The 24,662-nt window shown below is 48.8% G+C and overlaps 1 protein-coding gene and 1 long non-coding RNA gene across 2 annotated transcripts in view; one reads left to right on the top strand and one right to left on the bottom strand.

The window, feature by feature from the left end:
* The window catches only part of SCTR (secretin receptor), an 84,028-nt gene that overhangs the window by 24,734 nt on the left and 34,632 nt on the right, over nucleotides 1-24,662 (top strand). The window contains exons 2-3 of the mRNA XM_003281710.2: nucleotides 5,545-5,665; nucleotides 21,197-21,304. Coding sequence (XP_003281758.1) covers nucleotides 5,545-5,665; nucleotides 21,197-21,304 — 229 coding nt within the window. The remainder of the gene's footprint in view (nucleotides 1-5,544; nucleotides 5,666-21,196; nucleotides 21,305-24,662) is intronic.
* On the bottom strand, nucleotides 12,773-23,677 carry LOC105737945. The gene is made up of 2 exons (XR_001113653.2): nucleotides 23,164-23,677; nucleotides 12,773-14,279 (listed from the first exon to the last, which is right to left on the bottom strand). It is a non-coding gene; the product is annotated as an uncharacterized LOC105737945 (long non-coding RNA).

Below are 24,662 nucleotides of genomic sequence, written 5' to 3'. Positions count from 1 at the left end.
AATGTCTATTTAGTCCTTTTGCCTCAATATAAAACTCAATTTTTAAATTAAGTTATATATTTATTTTTGCTATTGAGTTTTCTGAGTGTCTTATATATATGTATGTGTTCCTCCTTCTTATCTGTATGCCTTTATTTCCTTTTCTTGTCTTATTGCATTGGCTAGGACTTCCAATATTGTGTTGAATAAGAATTGTGAGAGTAGACATCTTGCCATCCTTAAGGCAAGAAATGTCAACATTAAGTATGGTTTTAGCTGTAGGTTTTTTGTAGCTGCTCTTTATCAAGTTGAAGAAGTTCCCCTCTTTTCCTATTTTTCTGTGAGTTTTTTCATTAATGGGCATTGAATTTTTTCAAATAATTTTTCTGCCTCTATTGATATGATCATGTGATTTTTCTTCAGCTGTTAATATGATAAATTACATTGATTGATTTTCAATATTAAACTCATGGATTGTTTAGAAGTGTGTTGCTTCATTTCCAAGTGTTTGGAGATTTTCCATTTTTCTTTCTGTTATTTATTTTTAATTTGTTTTCATTGTGGTCAGAGAACATATTGTATATTATTTCAGTTCTTTTAAATTTGTTGCGTTTTGTTTTATGGCCCACAATATGATCTCCTTGATGTATGTTCCATGAACACTTGATTAAAATGTGTATTCTGCTGTTGTTGGGCGAAATGTTCTATAAATGTTAATTAGTTTGTCTTGGTTAATGGTGTTTTCCTATATCTTTGCTGATTTTCTGTCTAGTTATTCTATCCATTGTTAAGAGAAGGGTGTGTAGTCTCCAATTAAAATTGTAGATTTGCCTATTTCTCCTTTCAGTTCTATCAGTTTTTGTTTCATATATTTTACAACAATGTTTGGTGCATACACATTTACGATTGCTGCATATTTTTGATAGCTTGCCTTTTTTATCATTATGTAATATGTCTTTCTCTTTCTGGTTATTGTTTTTGCTCTACACTCTATCTTACATTAATACAGTCACTCCTGCTTTCTTTGATTAATGTTTACATAATATATATTTTTCCATCCTTTCAACCTGCCCAAATTATATTTAAAGTGAGTTTCTTGTAGATGGTGTATAGTTTAATCATGTTTAAAAAATCCAATATGACAATCTCTCTCTTTTTAAAATTGGTGTGTTTAGACCATTTACATTTAATGTCACTATTGATATGTGAGGGTTTCAGTCTGTCTTTCTATTTTTTGTTTTATATTTGTTCTCTAAGTTTTTTATTTCTTAGTTTACTTTTCTCTGCCTTCTTGTGGGTTAGTTGAACATTTTTTAAAATTCTATTTTGATTTATCTACAGTGCTTTTGAGTTTATCTCTTTAAGCAACTTTTTAAGTTGCTCTTAGATATTCCTTTATATATACATAACTTATAATAGTCTACTGGTGTTCTCATACTCCCAGTTCAAGGATAGTATAGAATCTTACCTCTATTTTTGTCCCTTTATCATCCCGCATTTGTAATATGCTTGTCTTAAATATGTAGTTGATATACATTTAGAATAAAATCAGACAGTTTTGTAGTTTTTGCTTCAACCATTAACATAATTTAGAAAACTGAAGAGAAGGAAAACCTATTGCATTTGCCCACATTTTTGCTTACTGTGTTCTTCTTCCTCGCTCATGTTCCAATTTTCCTTCTTTAACTTCTTCTTTATATTTAGAGAAGTTCTTTTAGCCATTCTTTTAGGGTGAGTCTACTGGCAACAAATTATTTTACTTTTTCTTATTTGAGAATGTCTTGATTTCCACTTCATTCCTGGAGGATATTTTTACTGGATCTAGGATTCATGGTTGACAATACTTTTCTTTCAGCACTTTAAAAATATTGTGCCATCTTCCTGTAACTTCTGATGGAAAATTAGTTGTCATCTTAACTGTTTTCCCCCTTTAGATAAAGTGTAGTTTTTCTCTGGCTGCTTTCTAGATTTTTTCTTAGTCTTTAGTTTTCAAAAATAATGTGCCTTGGTGTGGACTTTTAAGGATTTATCTTCTTTAGGGCTGGTTTGTGTTCTTCAGTCTGCAAGTGTATGTCTCTTGCCAAATCTGGGAAGTTTTCAGCCATTATTTTTTGGAGTACTTTTTTTCAACTCCACCCTCTTTCTCCTCTCCTTCTGAAACTCCTAAGAAATGAATGCTAGATATTTTGTTATAGTCCCCATCAGGTTCCCCAAGGTTTCTTAATTTTTATTTTCAGTTTATTTTATCTCTGTTGTTCAGGTTGTGTAATTTCTATTGTTCTATCTTCTAGGTTACTGCTTCTTTTCTCTATCCACCCTTCCTTCCATCACCGTCATTCTGCTTTTGAGCCCATCCACTGAGCTTTTTATTTTGGTTATTATCTTTTTCACTTCTAAAATTTCCATTTGATTCTTCTTTATATCTTTTATTTCTTTGCTTAGCCCGCCTGCCTGCCTGCCTGCCTGCCTTCCTTCCTTCCTTCCTTCCTTCCTTCCTTTCTTCTTTCCTTTCCTTTCCTTTTTGCTGATGTTTGTATTTCTACATTTGTTTCTAGCATGTTCATAATGCTTTAAAATCTTTGTCAGATAATTCTAACAACTCTATCATCTCAGTGTTGGCATCTGTTAATTATGCTTTTTTCATCCAGTTTGAAATCTTCCTGGTTCTTGATATGACGAAAGATAGACATTTTCATTTTATGTTATGGAACTCTGGATCTTATTTAAGCCTTCTCTTTTAGTTAGCTTTTTTTCTGAGAGGGGAAGTAGGGGGAATGGGTGCTCCCTTCTTATTACTAGGTGAAAATAGAAGTCCAACGTTCCCACTCTGCCTTATTTGACACCTGCAGAGTGGGGGAGGAGCCTAGTGACTGATGATAAGGGTGGGGTGGGAGTATCAGCTCCACACACAGTCTCCACTGACCCTGCAGTGGGGGTGGCCACGCTGCCAGTAGGTGGTAGTGGAAACCCCAACTCTCCATTAGGACTTCTCTGACACCTTCTGGTGAAGACATGAAGAGGAGGACCTTGTTACTTCTGAACTAGGGCAGAAGTCTAGTTTCCACTGATATCATGGGTTGGGGAAAACTTCATTACCACACAGCAGAGATGAAAGTTACAGCTCCTATTTGGCCTCTCTGGCACTGCCCTGGCCAGAGTTTGCAGTCTCTGTGAAATACACATATCACCTCCCAACATCACCAAGGCTGGTACCAGTTATGGCTTGGCAAGGATGGGGGTCCGGACTCCCTACTTTGCCTTTCCGGGGATGTGGGGGTGGGGCCATAGGTTTTCTGTGGTGGTTGGCAGGAGTAGGGTGGTTATTGGCTAAAAGTTTCTATTTTGCTAGATGCCCCTTTCCTGGTCCTTAGCTAAAGATCGGGCATTTGCTGGGGCTGTTTTTGTCGCTACCTGGCAGTGCTTCCTTATTGCCAACATCTTCAGCTCCAGTCCTGTGATATATGAAGTGGGACTCACCACGTGGTCATTCTTGGGCTCTGGGGTCCCTAGCCCATCATCTACCTTCTTCCACTTTTCAGAGTCTTCTTATGTTTGTTTTGTATATAATGTCCAGCCTCTTAGTTGCACTTAGTAGAAGTAATAGGGAAAAGTACATCTAACCCATTTTCCTAGAAGCAGAAGTCTGTCTTTTTTTTCTGTATTACATATAAAGCTGTGACAGAATCTGTCTATATAACGCTTTCCCCACACGTGGGATGGATTCCCAGAAGTACAGTTAGTTGGCCAAAGGGTATGAATGTTTCTGTGCCACTTACTATATACAATTCCTTAAATTACTTAAAAGATTATACCTGGTCTCACTACCTCCAGCACTTTCTGTCCTGTTGAGAGTCATGTTAATTTCTAAGCGGCTCTGAACAGAATGTGTGCCGACCAGTGAACTAACAGGCAGTGCCTGCCAATCTCTAGGTGGATTTTTCCACTCAAGCTCTTCCACTTCCTCCACTGAGAAGCCAGAGGGTGCCAGAGACTATGGGCTTCAGCAAGAACCAGGTGAGCCCCCACAAGGAAGAAGACAAAAGCAGGAGTGCGTGAGCTGTGTGCCAATGCCAGCTCTCTTGACAACTGCTATATTCGTGGGGAAACCACTTGTTTCAATCAAGAGTCTAAATGACAAACAATGTGATTAACACATTTGCTGTATGGCGTTGAGAGTAAATGGAAACTTAAGGCTGAAAGGTGGGGAAAGAATGAGCATTCTATGTTCCTAGAGCTGGTTGGGCCCAGGTGTTTCTGCAGCAGCTGGCCATGACTGATCACAAGCTCTGGGCCAGGGGAGATGATTTGTATTTTTCATGGGGAACATAAGCCCTGGTCAGCTGGTGTCACGGAGTGGGGGAGAGGAGCAGTTGCTGACAGCTGGTAGATCCTTTCCGATGGCACTAGTGAAGGGTGGTAACATGTGGAAGATCCTGAATAGGAGCTAATCAGAAGATGACTTCTGTTTGCCTCTGAGCCATTTGACCATAGTGCTACCTTAGCTGTCCTTCTCTGGCCCAGAGCTTTTGTTTACTTGGGCCAATTTGGAGTGTGGCTTTATCTCCAGGGTCTTCTCTCCCTGCTCCATTATGTTGGAATTTCCAGAGACTATGGGCTTCAGCAAGAACCAGGTGAGACCCCACAAGAAAGAGGACAAAAGCAGGAGTGCATGAGCCGTGTGCCACTGGAAAGAGTGAGGAAGGCACAGCTGAGTGCCAGTCCCTCCTCCACCCTCCGGTCCAACTCCTCCCTGCAGTCGCTGTTCTAGGTGTGATGTATGCACTCTTTTGTGGGGCAAGATGGTTAGTGTACGTTTTAAACAACTTGTCTGAATCAAAACTAGGTTTTCAGGCTGGACACAGAGGCTCATGCCTATAATCCCAGGAGTTTGATACCAGTCTGGGCAACATAGTGAGACCCCCCTTCTCTATTTTATGTGTATGTATGTATATATATATATGTGTGTGTGTGTGTGTGCATTTGTGTGTGTGTGTGAATCTATATCCAGGCATGGTGGCACATGCCTGGCCTGTAGTCCTAGCTGCTGGGAGCACTGAGGTGGGAGGATCGCTTGAGCCCAGGAGATCAAGGCTGCAGTGGGCTATGATCACACCACTGCACTCCAGCGTGAGTGACAGAGAAAGACCCTGTCTCTAGAAAAATAGAAAACAAGACCAAAGAAAACGAAAAACACTAAGCTTTCAAAAAGGAAAAGACTCACACAGTTTGAGTAGCATAAAGTAAGTCCCACAGATGAAGAGTAAGGTGCTGAGAAAGCAAACAGCTTGTTGGGCTCAGGAGCCTTGATAAAAGCAAAATTTGCAGTGGATAAGCCACAGATGATTTGCACATCCCAGCTTTCCCAGCTGTGTTCTGAATTCTCTCCCAGGAGCGGCTGCCTCCACCTTTCCTGCAGACCAGGAGATCCTTGCAGGCAAGGGCTTTGCTTTGCTTGAATCCCCGTTGAAGCTCCATTGTCTTGCCCCATTCTCCCCCATGGAAAGTCCTTGTGTGGCAGGATTGAGTTAGTGGCAATGATGAGCATCCCTGGTTTTGGACTTGCAGACTGGAGCCCTTCCCCGACTATGTGACGTGCTACAAGTGCTGTGGGAAGAGCAAGACCAGTGCCTTCAGGAACTCTCCAGAGAGCAGACAGGAGACCTGGGCACAGAGCAGCCAGTGCCAGGTATGAGGCTTGCCACAGCCCATGTCCTTTCTTGGGGGTGGAGCATGTCCAGTCCTGCTGGGCATGGGGAGCTTGTCCTGGGCCAGGATGGGATGTGGGAAGCTGGTCCAGCTTTTCTCACTCAGACAATCAGCTTGTGGGGCAGGGCTGGAGTGGTTCTGGTGAGCAGATCACATGGACCCCAAAGCCGGATCCTCACCACCCTTCCTTTCTCTGGGCAAGCGAACATAGCCGGTGTTTTCCTACCATCAGCTTCTGCATGCTGACTTGGCCAATGTAAGAGCTTGGTGGGAATTTCTTTGCAAGGCAGTTTTCCTCTCATTCATCCTCCCACCTCCCTGCCAGCTCCACGAGTGAGGTAGCAGGAAAGGCAGCCTGGGTCCACAGTAGTATGGGCTGCCTGTTGGGTGACACTCACTGGCTGTGTGAACACAGGCAAATTATTTAGCCCTCTGAGTCTCCATTTTCTGATTTATAGAATGGAGGTGGCCAGACGTGGTGGCTCACGCCTGTAATCCCAGCACTTTGGGAGGCCGAGGTGAGTGGACCACCTGAGGTCAGGAGTTCGAGACCAGCTCGACCAATTTGGTGAAACCCCACCTCTACTAAAAATACAAAATTAGCCCGGCGTGGTGGCACGTGCCTGTAATTCCAGCTACTAGGGAGACTGAGGCAGAAGAATCGCTTGAACCCGGGATGCAGAGGTTGCAGTGAGTCAAGATCACACCACTGCACTCCAGCCTGGGCAACAAGAGCGAAACTCTGTCTCAAAAAAAAAAAAAAAAAGAATGGAGGTGATAATGTCTTCTTCAGGATTATAATGATAAATGAGATAAAGTGTGTTAAATACAGCTGCCTTGTAAATATTGCTAATTTAAATGTTAATTATTATTATTAATCAACACTTTAAGCGTTAAGTTTATATTTAAATGTTAACTTTATTTTTATTCCCTTCCTAAACATCTCATCTTTGCTCTCTGTCATCTAAGGATAAGGAGGGTCATAGCACTGCCAGGGTTCAAATGGACATCTGTACATGGATGTTCATAACAGCCCCCTTCACAAGGATGAAGAGGTGGAAACACCCCTAATGCCCATCAACTGACGAATGGATAAACAAAATGTGGTTTATCCATCCAATGGGATATTATTCAGCCTTTAAAAAGAATGAAGCGATGATATGTTCCAGAGCATGGACAAACCTTGAAACATAATGCTAAGTGAAACAAGCCAGGTACAAAAGGACACACATTGTGGCTGGGAGCAGTGGCTCACACCTGTAATCCCAGCACTTTGGGAGGGCAAGGTGAGCAGATCATTTGAGGTCAGGAGTTCAAGACCAGCCTGGCCAACATGGTGAAACCCCACCTCTATTAAAAATACAAAAATTAGCCAGCATGGTGGCGGGAACCTGTAATTCCAGCTACTCAGGAGGCTGAGGCAGGAGAATCGCTTGAGCACGAGAGATGGAGGCTGCAGAGATCATGTCACTGCACTCCAGACTGGGTGACAGAGTGAGACTCTGTCTCAAAATAAATAAGTAAATAAATATTTAAAAAGTAAAATAAAGGAACACACTGTATGATTCACTGATATAAAATGTGCAGATGAGCCAAACCTATAGAGACAAATTAGATTAGTGCTTGCCAGGGCTGAAGGAAGGAACAATGGGAAGTGATTCCTTGAGGGGTACAGGTTGCCTTTTGGAATTGGTAAAAATGTGTTAGAACTAGATAGAGGTGATGTTTCCACAATATTTTATTATGAAGGTACTAAATCACTAAATTGTACACTTTAAATGGTTAATGGTTAGTTTATGTTATATGATTTTTCTTCAATTTGAAAAGAAAGAGAGAGGGAAAGAAAAATAAACAGAACCCAGGCTTTTAAATTAGACAGACTGATCTTGAACAAGGCCTCAGTTTGCACGTCTATTTTATGGAGCTGGTGTGAAATGAAAAGCATTCATTCAAAGAATGCTTATTTAGCACTTAGTGGTGTCAGGTGAGTGGTGAGAAATAAGCCTTGTCGGCTGTGCTCTCATCACTTAGGAATGCGTTTTGCAGTGTGTGGCAGGAGCCTGACACACTGGCTTCACCAGATAGGAATTTATTTGTTGCATATTACAAAAAGAGCTGGAGCAAAGTTCCAAGATGTCACCATATTCCGGATTCCTCTCTTTTGCCTGAACGTGTGGCTTGTGTCCTCATGGTCATATAATGGCTGCTGTACCTTCAGGGAGGAGAGAAGAATACCTGCATTTCTGGCAGGAAGAAGAAGAAAGTCACTAGAAAGAAGGATGAGATATACTGGGAAGCCAGATTTTCCTGACACTCTCCCAGTGACTTCTGTGTATACTTCATCAGCCGGAATAGGACTGCATGGCCACCCCAGTTGCCATGGATGTTGCAGGTTGAGTTTATAGCTGTGCATGCAGCCACCTGGAGCAAAATCAGGTCCTCCTAGTAAGAAAGAAGAGAAGGATGGCAGTGGGCAGCCTTTGCCATTGTCCCCATGACTCAGCCTGGTGAGGGAGACATGGATCAAGTGATTAGAAATTGATGGCCGGGCACAGCGGCTCACGCCTCTAATCCCAGCAATTTGGAGGGCCAAGGCAGGTGGATCACCTGAGGTCAGGAGTTTGAGACCAGCCTGGCCAACAAGGTGAAACCCTGTCTCTACTAAGAATACAAAATTATACGGGTGTGGTGGTGGGTGCCTGTAATCCCAGCTACTTGGGAGGCCAAGGCAGCAGGATCGCTTGAACCCAGGAGGCTGAGGTTGCAGTGAGCCAAGATCGCTCCATTGCACTCCAGCCTGGGCAGCAAGAGTGAAACTCTGTCAAAAGGAAGGAAGGAAGGAAGGAAGGAAGGAAGGAAGGAAGGAAGGAAGGAAGGAAGGAAGGAAAGAAAGAAAGAAAGAAAGAAAGAAAGAAAGAAAGAAAGAAAGAAGGAAAGAAAGAAAGAAAAAAAATGATGAGATAAGAACAGTATGTGGGTCTGCCTGAGTGTCTAATCAGGAGGCTTGACCTGGCCTGGGCCTCCACGAGGGCTTTCTTCAGGAAATGATGTTTGAGCCAAGGCCTGAGCCTGACTGGTGGTTACTGGGCACAGACATGAGGGATCCTGCTGCAGGATGAGCACACAGGGGCTCATCGTCCCTTGGGGGATTTTCGTCCTATCCTAAGAGTGGCCAAAAGCCCTGGAGAGTCTTAGGAGGCCAGGGGTGTGACCGTGTGCATTATGAAAAGATCACCTCTGCCACAGTGTGGGAGGTGAACTGGAAAAGGACATGAGTAGTTCAGAGAGACCCGCTGTGAGCCTGGTGGTCTAGGCGAGAGATATGATCATTGGGACCGGATAGGATGTCATTGTTTGGATTCCCCAGAAGCAGGTGATTCCAGGCCAGATCAGTAGGACTGGGAACCGAGACAGGGAAGAGAAGAAAGCTGGTAAATGTTGCATCATCACTGTGGGCACTTGTGGAACACATGCCTCCAAGTCGCACAGGAGCTGGAGGATGCATCCACCAGTGCCCCGTCAGTCAGAGGTGGGGCAGCTTCAGAGAAAGCAGCTTTTGTTCCCTTGCACTTCCAGCCTGCTGTGCTTAGGGACAAACAGTAGCTAGAGAAAGCCCCCAGACAAAGGGATACTGGGCCAATGGGTGAAAGTGAGATTGGTGTGCCCAGAAAAGGTTAAGGCTAAGGAGTTACAAGCAGGTTCCACTGCAAGGGCTGGAAAGGGGCACACCCATGGCAGAGCTGTGTGGGTGGGGACACTGACCACACATGGTGATGAGCTGGATTGGGAATGAGGTGAGAGACAGAGAATCCAGGATGGCCCCCAGGTGTTTGACTTGAGCAATTGGAGGAAGGAATAAAGGAAGATCAGTATTTTGGAGGAGAGGAGATAAAAAATCACAAATGTAGTTTTAGACGTGTAGAGGTGAGACTTCAGAGTGGGGATGAGGGCTGGGGATAAACCTCTGCATGGGCGGCAGGTGAAGCTGAGGTTGCACCAGGAGAGTGCAGGAGCAGGAAGGGAAGAGGACCCAGGAGCCAGCCTGGAGCACTCCCGGCCCTTATCTGTCAGGAGCAGCTGGAAGCAGAGGAAAATGAGGGCTTGTGAGCAGTGGAGGCAGCAACATGGATGCTGCAAATGTGCTTTAGCCCATGCACTCAGCCACTGCACGAGGGACAGGGACAGAACAGACATTTCTCCCACAGTTTGAGCCTTTGCTTTCCCTCTACCTGATTGCACTTTCCCTCTGGCTCTGACTGCACTTGGGGAGCCAGACCATGGTCTTATGGCATTCATGGGGGCACCAAAGAGAGCCTTCTGATTTCCTGCTATCCCCAGAAACTGTGTCTGGGACAGCAGGAAGCAAGGCACCAACAAGGCCAGCCAGAGGTGCAGCCGAATTGTGGGTGTCCCCCACCTCCTGTCCCCAAGGACCATGCCTGAAATTCCAATGACAGCAGCCCTGTGAGATAGGGCCTAGAATGTAGAGTCTCTGAGGGAGCTGATGGTGAACTTTCATTTACACTGAGAAGTAAGGGATGGTTATTTTAACATAAGATGTGTTTAAAATGTCCCACTGTTCTCCAGTGGTTCCCGGATGAGGCCCAACTCATGACTTGGCCCCTGTCCACGTCTCCACCCCAAACACTGCCAGTCAGCTCAACTGTCAACCAAATTGCTTGCAATTTCCTGCCTGTCCATTTCTTTCCTGCCTCCAGCCTTTGCAGATGCAGACCCCTCTGCTACAACACCATTCTCCATCTTCTTCCCTCTGAAGCCACCCACCTTTTCAGACTCCTCTAGGAATGATGTCTGAATGCCCATAGCTCCCCTGGCCAAGGGAGTCACCACAACTCCTGCAGGAGACTGTTTATCTCTCTCCTGGCACCTCTGCACTGCACTGTAAAGGTGTGTTTCCTGGACTGTCCCTGCCCCAGCCTGAGGCAGCTACAGTGTCGCCTTCCTTCTTCCCCAGTACTTGACACAGGGCTTGCCAGACCAAGTATTCAGTGTGTGTTTGTTGACTGACTTACTGAGTGAATGAGGGCAGATACATGACCAAGAGCAGGGAGAAAGGAGAAAACAAAAGACAGCTGGCCCCAAGGAAAGAGTGGGAGATGAGGTGGAGCCTTGGAGGCAGGTGAGGCCCCAGCAGAGGACACGAATGCCCCCAGCTGCCCAACTTGTCATAAATTAACTGAGGTGAGCAACGTGGTCCAGTCACCAGTGGAGGGATGCTCTCCAGGGTGTAACCTCAGGGAAGAGAGGTGAGTCCCTGTCTTCCCTGGCCCTCCCCTATGGAGTGGTGAGCCGGCTCTGCCTGCCCCACTCAGGCTCTGACTAGTGACCATGCCAGATGGGGTTCCTGCTCCCCTCTGGGCACCCAGCATTCCTGTTGGGCTCTCTCGGTTCGAGGAAGAGACTCTCCCCACTGTGGCGGCAGAGGATCTGCTGTGAGGCCGCTCACTGCTGGATCTGATATGAGCAGGGCTGAATGCCAGGCAGGAAGCAAATAGAGTCAGCCGGAGTCAGTGCCACTCTTCCTTTCTGGGGTTCTTGGGCTAGAGGATTCTCCCCCACTCCTCAATGTGCCCATTTTAAAGTGGGGAAGATAATCTGATCAACTTCATGACACTGTTGTGGGGAATAAGTGAATGACTACCTGAAGAAGGCAGAAGCTCCTCTCATGGCCTTTCTGTCCCAGCCCTTTGGTGCAGCCAAGCTGACCTCTGCCATGAATGGCTGGGGTTCACTTAGGCCCTCAACTCTGCCTGTGGGTGGTGCCTCTTCTGCGAACCTCTTGCCCAGTCACCTTACCAATGCCAAGTGCACATTCACATTACTCCGGGAAGTTGCACCCACGTCCATGTCTCAATTCCGGATTGACCGATCTGAGCAGAATCGGTCATCTTTCTTCCCTAAGGCTCCCCACGCAGTGCACCAGCCCTTTCCGCCAGGTCCTGACTGTGCATCCAGGGCGGAGAAAGCTCACTGGGGATTCCTGCCTGGCTTCTGCCTCACACTCACTGGAGGGACCTGGGCAAGCCCTGACCATACCCCTTTCTTCCGGACCTTACTCTCCTTGAGAAAAGGACTCCCCTGGCTTTGCAAGAGCTGTGGTGTCTGGCCAGGCCCTGGAAGCTGAACCAAGGAGGGCCAGCGTGCAGGTGGGTGAAAGGGTGGCTCAGCTGGCCCCGCCATCACAAACAGCTGTCACTGGGATCTGTTTTGCATATTGACCTTCTGCAGTGTGCGTTTAGGAAAGGGGATCTGTTACTTTGAAAACATGGTTTTAAAGCTCCAAAGATGCCCAAGGACTCTAGCCTGCTGGAAAAGTCTTCAGGTCTGCCCCACTGAGGGGGTCAGAAGCCAGGGCCAAGGGCTCCATCTGGGAGTGTGGAGTGGGTGTGATGTCTGAGGAAAAATCCCCTAAAAGACTAAGAGGAGAAATGGCCAAGGCCTAGATCTGGTGTCCAGGGGGCCTCTCCCAGCACCGAGGCTCTATCCTGGCACCTGTGTTGGGGGAGGGGCTGCTGGGGCTCTCTGTTGAGCGTGCAGGGTTAATGGTTAAGCTCCCTGGGGTAGAGGTTAATGTTTGAACGCCAGACGAGTCACAGGAAACACCACTCAAGGAGCTGTCACTGAGCCCGCCACACTTATCACAAATAAAAAATTAACTCTTCAGCTATTCCGGGTTAGGTGGCCAAGGTCTTACTGGCATTTTGTGGGAACGTTTCAGGGTCACCCTAATAGCTGCATGGCCTGCCCCACAGGGCTATTTATTACTTTGTTTACAGAGGCCAATACCCCCTCAGAGCTGGCAGGTGGAAGGGCCATGGCTCTCCCCAGGGGAAGAATGTTCCAGAAGGACAGTGTGGTGACAGGAAAGGTGTAGGCTTGACAGTCAGACAGACCTGGGCACGTGTCCTGCTGTGTCACACAGGTGCTCTGTGACCTTGAGCAAGACACTGGTCCTCTCTGAGCCTTAGTGACCTTGCCTTCAAGTGGGGTCATGCCGTCCCCTTTTCCTTCTTGTCTCTGCCTGCTGGTTGCCCACTCCCCAGGGCATGGGTCCAGGAAAACAGGCTTTTTATTTTTTAACTTTTTTATTGAGGTGAAATTCACATAGCGTTAAATTGACTGTTTTAAAGTGAATAATTCAATGGCAGTTAGCACATTCATAATGCTCTATGCAGCCACCAGCTTTGTCTCATTCCAAAATATCTTCATTACCCCAAAATAAAATCTCTGTACCCATTAAGTCATCACTCCCCTCCTTCCCTCTCCGCAGCTGCTGGCTATTACTAGTCTACTTTCTGTCTCTGTGGATTTGCCAGTGCTGGACATTTCATATCAATGGAAGCATTTGCTATGTGACCTTTTGTGTCTGTCGGCTTTTGCCGAGAATAATGTTCTTGAGGTTCATCCACGGTGTAGTATGAATCGGTTCTTCATGCGTGCTGGCTGTCAGTGCAGTTTTCTCTAACATTCCTAGCTCCTTTCTGGAGTCGCCTGGCCCCCGATGTCCTCTGGCAGCCACATCCTGGACCATCCTCCACGGCTGCCCACAGCTCACCTCTGCCCATTCTTCCCTTGGCACCACTGATCTTGGCTCATTTTTCCAAAATATGTTAGCTTATGTTTGTCTAACATTCTAGACAATTTAAATTTTTAGTTCTTAAAACAACTGTGCAATAAGCACTATTATTACTCTCATTTCATAGATGAGAAAACAGGCTCCAAGGGGCCCAGGATCGCACAGAGCTGAAACAGGACTCAGCTTTGCCATCCAGTCTAATCAAACACAGCACAACTGAGCTGTTAATGACTGATAACCTTACCCTCCCGAGAGAAAGGTTTTCCATTAGAGAAAACAAACAAAGACAGAGATTGCTGCTGGCAATTAATCCTTAATTCGCTTGAAAGGTGGTGTGAAATGAAGAGCTTTAGGTCAGGTGAGGAGAGTTCTTGGGTGGATGAGGAGGGTTCCGTGGGGGTGGCACACACTTTGTGCAGTCTCTGGAAGGGGAAGGACTTAGCTCCCAGTGCTCAGAAGCTGGCCTGGGGCTGGCCTCCTGGACATAGATGGGCCAGCCTGCTCCAGAGAAGTGGCTGCTCGGCCTCAGGGCTGGAAGGTTCTTCATCTCACCTAGTGCAGACTTCATTCAGTGTCTGATGCTCTTCCCAGTCTCCTAATTCCATGACTCTCTCTGCTTGAATACTTTCAGTGATGGGGACCTCATTACTCCGAAGATAGTTCATCCCATCAAACAGCTTATGATACCTGGTTCCAAGACTCTTTAGCTGTTTCTCCTGTGATGTGCTTTTAAATACCCTGTTGCCCTGGGATTTCAGCTCCTCTAGCCCCATCCTGACCACAGCTCCTGTGTGTCCAGCCATCACAAAGGAGAGCGACACATTCTTGACTTAAGACTGTAGGTCAAGTCATTAGCAAAGCTGAGGAAACCTCACCAGGCTGCCCCGTGGATGGCCTGGGGATGGGGCCAGGGCTGAGCCAAGAGAGGCGAAGAGATACATGATGCAATTGGGAAACAGGCCGCTGTGCAGGAGCTTGTCCTAAGCCACAGTGGGTTCTGGGGAGGAGAAAGGGATGAGTGGGGGTGAGCAGGGGTGGAGGTGCCTGAGAGATGGATGTGGCAGTCCACGGGCAGAGGAAAGAGCAAACACCGGCAGAAGCAGAAGGTAGGAGAGGACAGACACAAGGGCGAGACAAAGAGGAGCTGTGGCTTCCCTGGTGACCCCATCAGCCGATGAAGTGAGCACCAGGGACATGGAGGGGTGTGAGTGGCCCAGTTCAGCATGGCCCCCTGCCACTGCAGCCTGACACATTGCTCCAGAAATAGTCGCAGGTTTTTATCAGGCCATCTGAGCTTATTTATAGAGGACTGGAGGATAGAGGCTCCATGCCAGGTGAATGCAGGGCAAACTCCCAGGCACTGTCCTGCCCTCTGAGATGGCCCTTTCCCCTCTCTCAGTCCTCCCCCCACCCACCCAGACCTGCCTCTGGGGCCACCTCTCTATCCCTGTGGGCAGGACAGAGGAAGCTGACATTGCTGGGTCTGCTTCAGACCTGGCCCAGGGCCAGGGGCTCCACAAATATAAAGACCAGGAATCTTTATCTATAAACCCTTTTGGGTGAAAATAGAACTTTCTCCATTTGCTGACTTTAATTCTGATTGCATTCTCCTGGGATGGCAGACATTTCTGGATCTTCCCCTGCAGTTTTCCCAGGGAGCTAGAGATTCATGTAGCACCACCGTGTTCAGGGGGATCTCGCCTGTAGCTGACGATGGTGTCAGTCACAGGTGGTGACTGGCAGAGCCCTGTCTATCCTGGGCCACTGGCCCCTCCTGTGCTTTGCCGGGAGGCATGGGCTTGACAAGGCTGTATGTAGTCTGCCCATCTAGACCTACCCCCACAGCCCTTTCTCCTCTGGGACATCCCACCTCCTCAGGGTTGGCTGGACAGCAGGGTATTTGCGCCTCTTCTGGAACCTTCCATGTCCCAGCTCATCATTTCCCCTCCATATCTCCCCCCAGTCTGTGGGAATTCTTGCTCTTTTTCTGTTTTCCCCAAGTGCTTTGATTATCCCAGAATACCTCTTCATCCCCCAGAGGCCTTTGGAAACCCAAGCCAGGAAGTTTTCCTGCCTTTCTCTGTGACTTCAATCTGAGGAGGAAGGGGAGAGAAAAGGCAAAAAAACAAAAACGCAAAAGCAAAAACAAACAAAAAAAACAGGAGAAGAAAAAAGAAGAGACTGATGGATCAGAAAGTATTCCACTGCACCCACATATCATTTAATTCTCTCAAAAATCCTGGGAAATATTACTGTGCCCATTTTATAGATGAGGAAACTGAGGCTGACAGAGGTTAAGTGTCATACCCAAGGTAGGCTTGGGTCCAAAGCCCATTCTATCTCCACCACACCACCTCCCTCAACCTGGTATCCCATGCTGTCCTCCTGGGCCACGGGCACTGGGGCAGGCAACCCCTCCTCCCCAGGTGGTGGCATTGTCTTCTCTTGTTTCCCCACTTAAACTTCCCAGCCTTCCATCCCACCCCCTCCAGCCAGACAGTTGGTGGCAGAGGTGGCCATCAGAGACGACAGAGGGGTGGGGAGCCCTGCTCTTCACATGCTTTGGATCTGCCTGCCCACACAGCTAATGTATATTCCTTCTAGCCCTGGCTCTCCTGGGGCGGTGATCCCTCCCTCGTGGCTCAGTAAGTGTGGCCCTATTGACAAAGCTCCCCCATCCCCTCTCTCAATGAATGCCACTCACCCCCAACTCAGGCAGTGAGCTGTGCTGCTCTGGAACTAAAACTGCCCAGGATGACCCTAGTCCTGGGCTGTGTCCCTTCCCTGCCAGGGCTCCCTGGGAAGGCCAGAGCCAGGACAGGTATCCGAAGCTAAGCCAGGAGCACTCTCCCCTGCCTCCCATTCCCGCTTGGCTTGGGGGATTGAGGAGTCCAGGAGTGGGGTCTGAGATGCTGCATTCAAAGCCTGGGGACAGTGCGAGGCAGCCTCCACGAGCACTGAGGAGGCCACAGGGACTGCCCAGCTCCCCCAGCCACATTCCCTCCAGCCTGGCTATAGCCACGCGCCTCCTGTACTATGGTTCCTTCATATGTTTTCCTTTCCATCAATGGACTTTTAAAAAACTTAGCCTCATCCTAAACAATAGTAGCTATAAAATCACAGACGTGATATGCTAGTTTTATCATGTTTCTAATACACATTAAATTTTCTTTAAAAAAGTGCAACTATGAAAAAGTGTTCAACCATGTACCAGCAAAAAGCACAGGCCACCAGTGAGTGGTGAGCTCATCGCACACTGGGAAACCCTGGGTCTGTTCTGTGCCTTCTGTGCCCAGACGCTGGAGCCAGGGCTGGGAGAGAACAAGGCAGTGTCACTCGTGCTCAGGAACCAATCAACACTGTGTGGGGCTAGCAGCCAGGTCTGCTGCCACCAAGGCCAGCCTGGAGGAGGCAGCCTGTCCCAGGCTGGGGAGATGGGAAGGCTGAGGGGGATCCCAGCTCCATTATCACCAGCTCTGTCACCCACACTTGTCACTTCCCCCTCTTGGAACCTCAGCTTCCTCATCTCTGCCGTGGGGCAGTGACCCTACTGACCCTTGAGCTGCTGTCAACCTCAGCTCCAGGATGTCTGATGTGCATCCAACACAGGCGTGGCATGGCCTGTCCCCAGGCATCCCTGGGGGCCCTGCCTGACATGACCTAAGTTAGGAAGCCTCTCAGACGTGCTGGCACCATCCACATCTGTCTGGCCAACCAGCCAGGCGTTGTCCAGCCTCATGGCCTGGAGCCTGCGGCTGGTACTCTGGCTGACCTGGCCAGTCCAGCCAGCACTGAACCTGTTTTTCCACAAGTGAGGCAAAAGGCTCCTGCCTTTTTTCCATGCTCTGGAAATGCCCCAGCTGCTTCCAATGCAAGAGAGGCTGACCTGAGCTGGCAGGGGAGCTGCAACTTGAAACGAGGCATCCTGCTGCAACCCTGAGACGGCCGCATAGGGAAAGAGAGCCCTGGGTCAGCCTCAGCCTCCTGAGACTCCAGGTGCCAGGCTAGGTCAGCACGGAGACACACAGTGGGCTGTCCATAAAGGGTCCTCAGGACCAAGTCCCCATCCCACAGGCATCTGGGTAGGCCCAGGGTTACCCGGCGGGCCTGCTGAGTTCCTGAGACCCTGCTCAGGCCCAGCCAGCAGCGTCCACAGCTGGAATGTGGACAGGCAGCCTTGGGATAGTGGCAGAACCCTCCCTGGGGAGTGCGCAGCAGAGAGAAGCTCCCGCTACTCCTCTTGCAGGTGAAGCTTCTGGAATATCCAAGGAGTTCCTCATTTCCCATATGCCTCCAAGGACACAGACCCCTGCCCATTGGCCTCATAGATGCTTCCACTGTCCTGTGAAAGCCCCGCCCACACACTGCCTTCTGTGTCCCTCTCCAATTCTTGGACACCCTTGCTCATGGCCGCAGCCTGCCCTTGTGGCTCCTGGGACTGCCCCGCCTCCAAAGCCCCAACAGGCATCCTGATTTCAGGACTGGGTTACTCTCTGGGCCCTCCCACTTCCCCTCTCCCGCTAGGGGCTGGGCCACTCTTCAGGGAGAAACAGGCCACACCTGCCGTGGCTTCCAGCTCTAGGCCAGCATCCTCCCTGACCCAGGCCCTGGCCCGGCCCACCCTACCGTTCCCCACCCCCTCTGCCTCTCTCCAGTTCCCAGAGCCTGGCTTGAACAAGGAGGGCACTAGGCAGCTGGGGCCAGTGTCACCTGGAGACAGGTCAGGTGGGTGGAGGGCTGGGTGAAGACAGATTTCATCCCCTCCGTGTCCTGGCTGTGTGGCCCGGGAAGCCACTTCTGGCTCTGCTTGATTGCTGTGTTTATAAAGTGGGGGTAGAGCCAGGCACCTCGGGAACTGGGGACACCGCCATGGGATTACAGGAGCTCAAGTGTGGGACGCACAGGGCTCCCCCCAATCAGCACCGCACCAGAGCTGGCAGGCCCTGGATGCAGAATGTAGAAGTCAACTGGGTGTCAAGGTGAAAGCTCGTTTACGAGGGATGCCTGGCGGGGACTGATGCAGGAGGCAATGGTTCCAGCTGGCGTCCCTTCATTTGTTCAACTGCTGTGTTTGCTGAGCACCTGTGCTATGCCTGGCCCATCGTAGGCACAGGGGCCTGCTCTCCTGGGCTCTCTGCCTGGTAGTGGGGGAGGCATCTGTACCCAGGTACCAAGGTGAAGACACAGTTGGTAGTGACCCCCACTGGTGGGTCTGTGACTGCCTGTCTCACTCTGTGAATTGCTCCTGGGAGCCAGGGGTAGGGCTGAGTCTAGAAATGAGGAACACTCAGCTGTGAGGAGCAGGGAGACTCAGAGTGGAAATTCTCAAAGCAAGCCCTGGAACCACTTCAGCAGCATCTTTGGGGAATTCTTAAAATGCAGATTCCTGGGTCTGGTCTCACAAGGAGGATCTGGGGCCTAGAGATCTGCTATCTCTGACAGGCACCCAGCTCATTCTGATGTAGGCTGGAGGGTCGCACTTCTGCAATGTGACAGGTCACCAGGGAGATTTCACTTAGAGGGGATGAAGGGGTCAAGGACACTATGGATGCTTTGGGTCTGGTCAGATTGATGCCTGAAAACAGGTTCTTGCTCCTTAAAAAACCTGAGCATTTGCCATCTGGGTACTCCCTCGACGTGTGCACACCGCATCCATCGCCCAGTCCCCAGAGCTAAGAATTGCCATTCAGGGGACCCAGCCTAGTCCAACCTCCTGAATCCAGATGAAAAAGGAACAGGCCTGGGGAGGCCAGCGGGAAAGGGGTTGCCGGTCCCACTGCCTGCTCTGGGCAGGCTTTTGAGTTGGGCTTTGAGCTCTTCCTCCGGATAGCCTCAGGAGGGAGGTGCTGGTCCTCCCACAAGAGATGAGCAAGTGAGCAGGGCAGCTGGCAAGGTGGGGGAGGCCTGGAGCCCGGGTGGGCCGACTCAAGTCCTGGCTCTTTCTTTTTGGGCTCTGCCCTGCGCCATGTTCCCCAAACTGGAGGAGCGCTGACTGCGGCTAGCTTCATGGGTGTCCCTCAGCTCATTTCTAGCCCCTTCCAAGCCTGGCCCCAGCGATGACCTCTCAGAGGGCACGGGTTCCAGAAGTCTGTTGCAGGAAGCAGTTTCCCTGTGTGGCTGCCCTTGGATCAATTTTGGGAGAATTGGTGAGTGGTTATGTGAAATGATGTCTTAAAAGACAGTACAGTCACAGCTCACATACGAATATGAAATGAATACCTGCTGAACAGCTTGTTAAATTTGTGAGGGACTCGGTAAGATCTTATCACTGGTTCATAGCATTCAAAGTACCTGATATGGTTTGGCTATGTCCCCACTCAAATCTCATCTTGAACTGTAGCTCCCAGAATTCCCATGTGTCATGGGAGGGAGCTGGAGGAAGGTAATCGAATTGTGGGGGTAGGTTTTTCCCACGCTGTTCTCGTGATAGTGAATAAGTCTCATGAGATCTGGTGATTCCATAAAGGGGAGTTTCCCTGCATGTGTACTCCTGCCCACCGCCGTGTAAGAAGTCCCTTTGCGCTTTCTTCATCTTCCACCATGATTGTGAGGCCTGTCAGCTATGTGGAACTGTGAGTCTATTAAACCTCTTTCCTTTATAATTACCCAGTCTCAGGTATGTCTTTATCAGCAGCATGAAAACAGACTAATACAGTACCATACCTATAAGGCAGAATGGTAATATGAATTTACAAATAGATGCAAAGCTGACTGAATACACAGGGAGGGAAGTGAAATTAATCGTATTTCAACTGGACAATAATTATTGTGCCTATGGACGAGAATCATTTGCATTGCTACCGATCATCTAGAACTTACAGAGTTGCAGTATAGCTCGAAGACAATGAAAGGCCTGACACCCCATTGAATCAGATAATCCAGAAGGCTGTGCTTAGACAATGCCTAGTTTTGCATTGAAAATACCTAGTAATTTTTTTATTCATCTTAAAGTCTTTCAGTTTTCAGAAGTGGGCCACACATCTGGCTCTGAGCTTCCTTACAGCCAAATCAAAGAGGAAACCAGCTTCAAATGTAGTGTCTATGTATACTAGTTGTTCACAATAAGTTCAGCTTCTCACTGCATTGAGACCTGGTTCTTCTTCCAGGAGGGGCCTCATCAAGGGAACTCAAGTGATGTAGAAAGCACCATCCTCAATCTTGCCGCAAATACAGTGGTGACACTTGTGGAGCTGTGTCCATAGGCCAGGGCAGCTGCTCTGAGTGTGGTCCCAGGACAAACAGCATCAGCATCACTTGGGAACTTGTTAGAAATGCAGATACTCAGACCCCACCCCAGACCTACTGAGCAATCTGTGTTTTAATAATCCCTCTGGGTGATTCTAATGCAAGCTGAAGTTTGAGAATCATGGGACAAGAGTTCTCAACCCTACAGTCAAACGTTAGAATTACCTGGAAGGCTTTCAGAGAACATGATGCCTGGGCCCACCCAAACCAATTCATGCAGGATCCCTGTGTGCCACGCCAGCTATGTCTATTTCTAAATCTCCCCAGTTAGTTGCACCATGCAGCTAGGAGGGAGACCCACTGCTGCTTAGTAATTTAATGCAAACTGATTGGCCAACAGATGTGCCATTTGCTCCAGAGAAATCCAGACCTTCACTTGCAAAGCTTATAGGAGAGGGCGCCTTCCTTCTTTCCTTCTTCCCTTCCTCCCTCCCTCCCTTTCTTACTTCCTTCTATCTTCAACACTGAGCACTACCATGTAGATGGCAGAGTCCAAGGGTGCATTAGACACTATAGGTTCCTGATCCCGAGGAGTCAGCACCTAATGGGAACTTTGGAAGTAGTCTAGTGGGGATTCCAGACAGGTGAGGGTGTCGGTGATGTGGACAGGATGGTAGGGCAGCCCTCGGTGCATCCCCCATCCTTGTCTGATGCTGCTTTTCTTGGCAGGTTGTGAGGGGATGTGGGACAACATAAGCTGCTGGCCCTCTTCTGTGCCGGGCCGGATGGTGGAGGTGGAATGCCCAAGATTCCTCCGGATGCTCACCAGCAGAAATGGTAACCACTCAGCCCATGGGGCCTGGCGGAGAGGCTGAGGGGTGGCCCTCTGGGTGGGGCCTCAGCTTAGAGGCAGGAGGCCAAGGAAGCTTCTCTGAGGACAAGTATGGGTACAATGATAGGGGAGATCACTGCAAAGGTTTAGAAGGCTTGCTTGGGAATGTGGGGTGGACTCAAATTCTGAGGGTCTCAAGCAAGGGGGCGGGAGGCAGTGAACTGGGGAAGGCGGTAAGTGAGCCTGGGCCTGCTTCTGTCTTCCCCAGGCCCTTCAGTTAGGAGCTCTCTTCCTTCCTTCCATGTTTCTGCCCCCTTAGCAACCAGGGGCCTTGTTCCAGTCCCCATGTCTGGATCCCCTCCTGGCAGTGGCAGGCTCCCTAATGGCCTGGATTTCCAGAATACTTCCTTCCTCTGTCAGGCCCTGCTGAGAAACTAGCTCCCTGGGAGCCCCTGGCCTCCTGGGGCGGGGGATTCTCTTACCAGAGGACGGCTGCGGATTTAAGAATTTTCCTAGTTGACTCACATTGATTAGAAGTTGACCATGCACTGGGCATTTTTATATGTATACATGGGCTCATTTAGTCATTATAAACCCCCTGCAGATCACAGACCTTTTCCCTTGATCCAGTAAAGAGTAATAATAACAGGGACTGAGAAAAGCTGTGCAGTTGCCCCTCTTTCCTGGTCCATGCAGAACAGGAAAGCTGCCTGATGAAGCCTGAACAAGAACAGGTGATTTAACACTAAAACCTACCAGCCTTTCAAAGTCAGGCAAGGCAAAGATGACCACAGTTCAGAGACTGTGGGAAGGGAGTGGAGATTCTTCTCACCATAATTCTGCTGTACATACGCACATGTGTGCACACTCACACACATATTTGGGGAACATGCTGCTCCCTCGAAGCCTCACTCAACACCCTACACTATGGGAACTGGAGGGGGTTGAGGTAGACAGGATTGAAACCCGCTCCTCCACTTCCTGGCTTGGTAATGCTAGCTGCTGTAACAGACAATGCCCCACATCTCAAAGTCTTCATGCAAATTTGTCCACAGAAAGTCCAAAACAGGCCAGGTGCGGTGGCTCATGCCTGTAATCCCAGCACTTTGGGAGGCCGAGGTGGGCAGATCTCCTGAGGTCGGGAGTTCAAGACCAGCCTGGCCAACATGGTGAAACCCCATCTCTTCTAAAAATACAAAAATTAGCTAGGCGTGGTGGTGCACACCTGTAATCCCAGCTACTCAGGAGGCTGAGGCACGAGAATCACTTGAACCTAGGAGGCTGAGGTTGCAGTTAGCTGAGATCTGAGATCGTGCCACTGCACTCCAGCCTGGGCAACAGAGTGAGGCTGTGTCTCAAAAAAACAAAACAAACAAACAAACAAAAAATGTCCAGAACAGGAAACAGGTATTCCTGATTAGCAGGCAGCTCTCCTCTACTCGGTGACTCCAGCACCCCACACCTCACAACTGTGGTGTCATGCAGTTTCCAGGCTGACTGGCGGAGAGGAAAGGACTCTGAGGACCACATGGCAGAGGTTCATAAGGGGCGGACCTGGGAAGAATCCCACTCTGCCCACATTCCTTCGGCTAGAACTCAGTCACATGGCAACATCTAACTGCAAGGGACTTGGGGAAATGTCTTTTAGCTGGGTGCCAGTCAGCCCCAGGATCCAAGTTGCTCAACGCTGCTGAGCCTCAGTTTTCTTGACTGTAAAATGGGGAAAATAAATAAGACCTGCCCTGTAAGGCTGTGCTTGGAAATAAATTTTGTCCCTTCTCCCCTACTCCTCTCCCTTCTTTTCCTTTTTCTCCTTCCCACCTTCCATCCCCTACCCCTGCCACACACACGCCTGCAAGCTTACCAACTTTACCTGCCAGCATGGCCCCTCCATGCTTGCCTCTGGGGTCCTGGGAGCTCAGAACACAGGAGATTAGTCCAGATGTGGCGGACCTGGAGTCCCAGGCTGGTCAGGTGCAAGGTCACGCCCAGACTCCAATTTCTGACTCCTGTGCAGTGCTCCTCCACAGCTGACCGGGTTTTTCTCCTGATGGAAAGGACTCGAAGCTCTTCTTCTTTGCAGCCCTCCCTTTTCAGCCTTCCCAGAGCCACAGCGCCTCCGCCTCCCGCAGCACCGTCCCTTCTGCCCTGCAGAGGGAATAGGCAGAGCTGGTGCTCACGGCCACAAGGTGACCAGGTGCCAGTCCTGTCACATCCTTTCTCAACTAATTGCTTGAACCCCTCCCTGCCTCATTAGGTAAAGGCTCAGTGTCTCCCTCTTGAGGCTCCCCTACCCTTGGATTGCTCATGGTCCACCGCAGGAAGCTCAGGGGGTCCCTGTATGTCCGCACAACGTGAGGATGGAAGCTGGGGTCCTGTGCCGACTCTGCTGCAGTTTCTTCTCGTCGCCACATGGTGTCGCTGTGGGGCTGCAGGGCCACACCAAAGGCCTGCCTATTGGGCTCTGGGCTCGCTCCAGGGTAGTGGGGGCTACGTTGTTCATACCCAGCCTCGGGGTGGGTGGCCCAAGAGCACAGGTCAACACCTGTCTGGCCTCAATTTATCACCAAGAACTCCCACCCACCCCTCCTTCCTCCCCATAGATCTACTTCTGGGTCTGATTAGACCCCTGCTCCTTCATCTCCTGGCAGGAAGGCAGGCTTCCCTAGGTGGTGCCCCCAACCCTAACGCCAGGGGGAGCGCCCAGTGAGGACAAGGTGCTGTGGAAAATAAATTAATTCTCCTTCAGGGCACCTACTACATGGGTCCTGACAGGAGGGGTGGGGTCCATGTGACTGGAGAAACCGCAGGCCGATTCTGCCCCCAGATGTTTCTGTTCATGCCAGGCCTAGAATGCTCCCTCTAGGGTGTATTCCTTTGATTCTGAAAAGGACGCTGGTCTTCCAGAGTTCCTTATTAAAAAACACAATTCCCCAGCGGCATCCCCTTGGCCCTCTTTCTCTTCCTACTTAGTGGGGATCTGGCCTTAAAGCGGTCATGCTTCCCAACCTGATTAGGGTCCCGGAGCCTTCTGAAAATCAGATGAAAGCTTTGGACTGGTCTCTCCCCAGGCTGCATATATATATATATAAAATACATTTATATATGCACATAATATATATATTTTTGGCATATATATTAGGCCAAAAAAGAGATACATATGCACATTATATATATTTATATATATGCACGTTATGTTTATATATATTATATATATGCACATAATATATATGTTTATATATATTATATATTTATATATTATATATGCACATAATATATATGTTTATATATATTATATATATTTATATATATTTTATATATGTTTATATATATTTATATATATTTATATATATATTTTTATAT

This window comes from Nomascus leucogenys, chromosome 20 (assembly GCF_006542625.1).
Source record: "Nomascus leucogenys isolate Asia chromosome 20, Asia_NLE_v1, whole genome shotgun sequence".
Classification (NCBI taxonomy): domain Eukaryota; kingdom Metazoa; phylum Chordata; class Mammalia; order Primates; family Hylobatidae; genus Nomascus; species Nomascus leucogenys.
The sequence above is the reverse complement of the archived record's forward strand: the minus strand, read 5'-3'. Positions and strand labels throughout refer to the sequence as shown.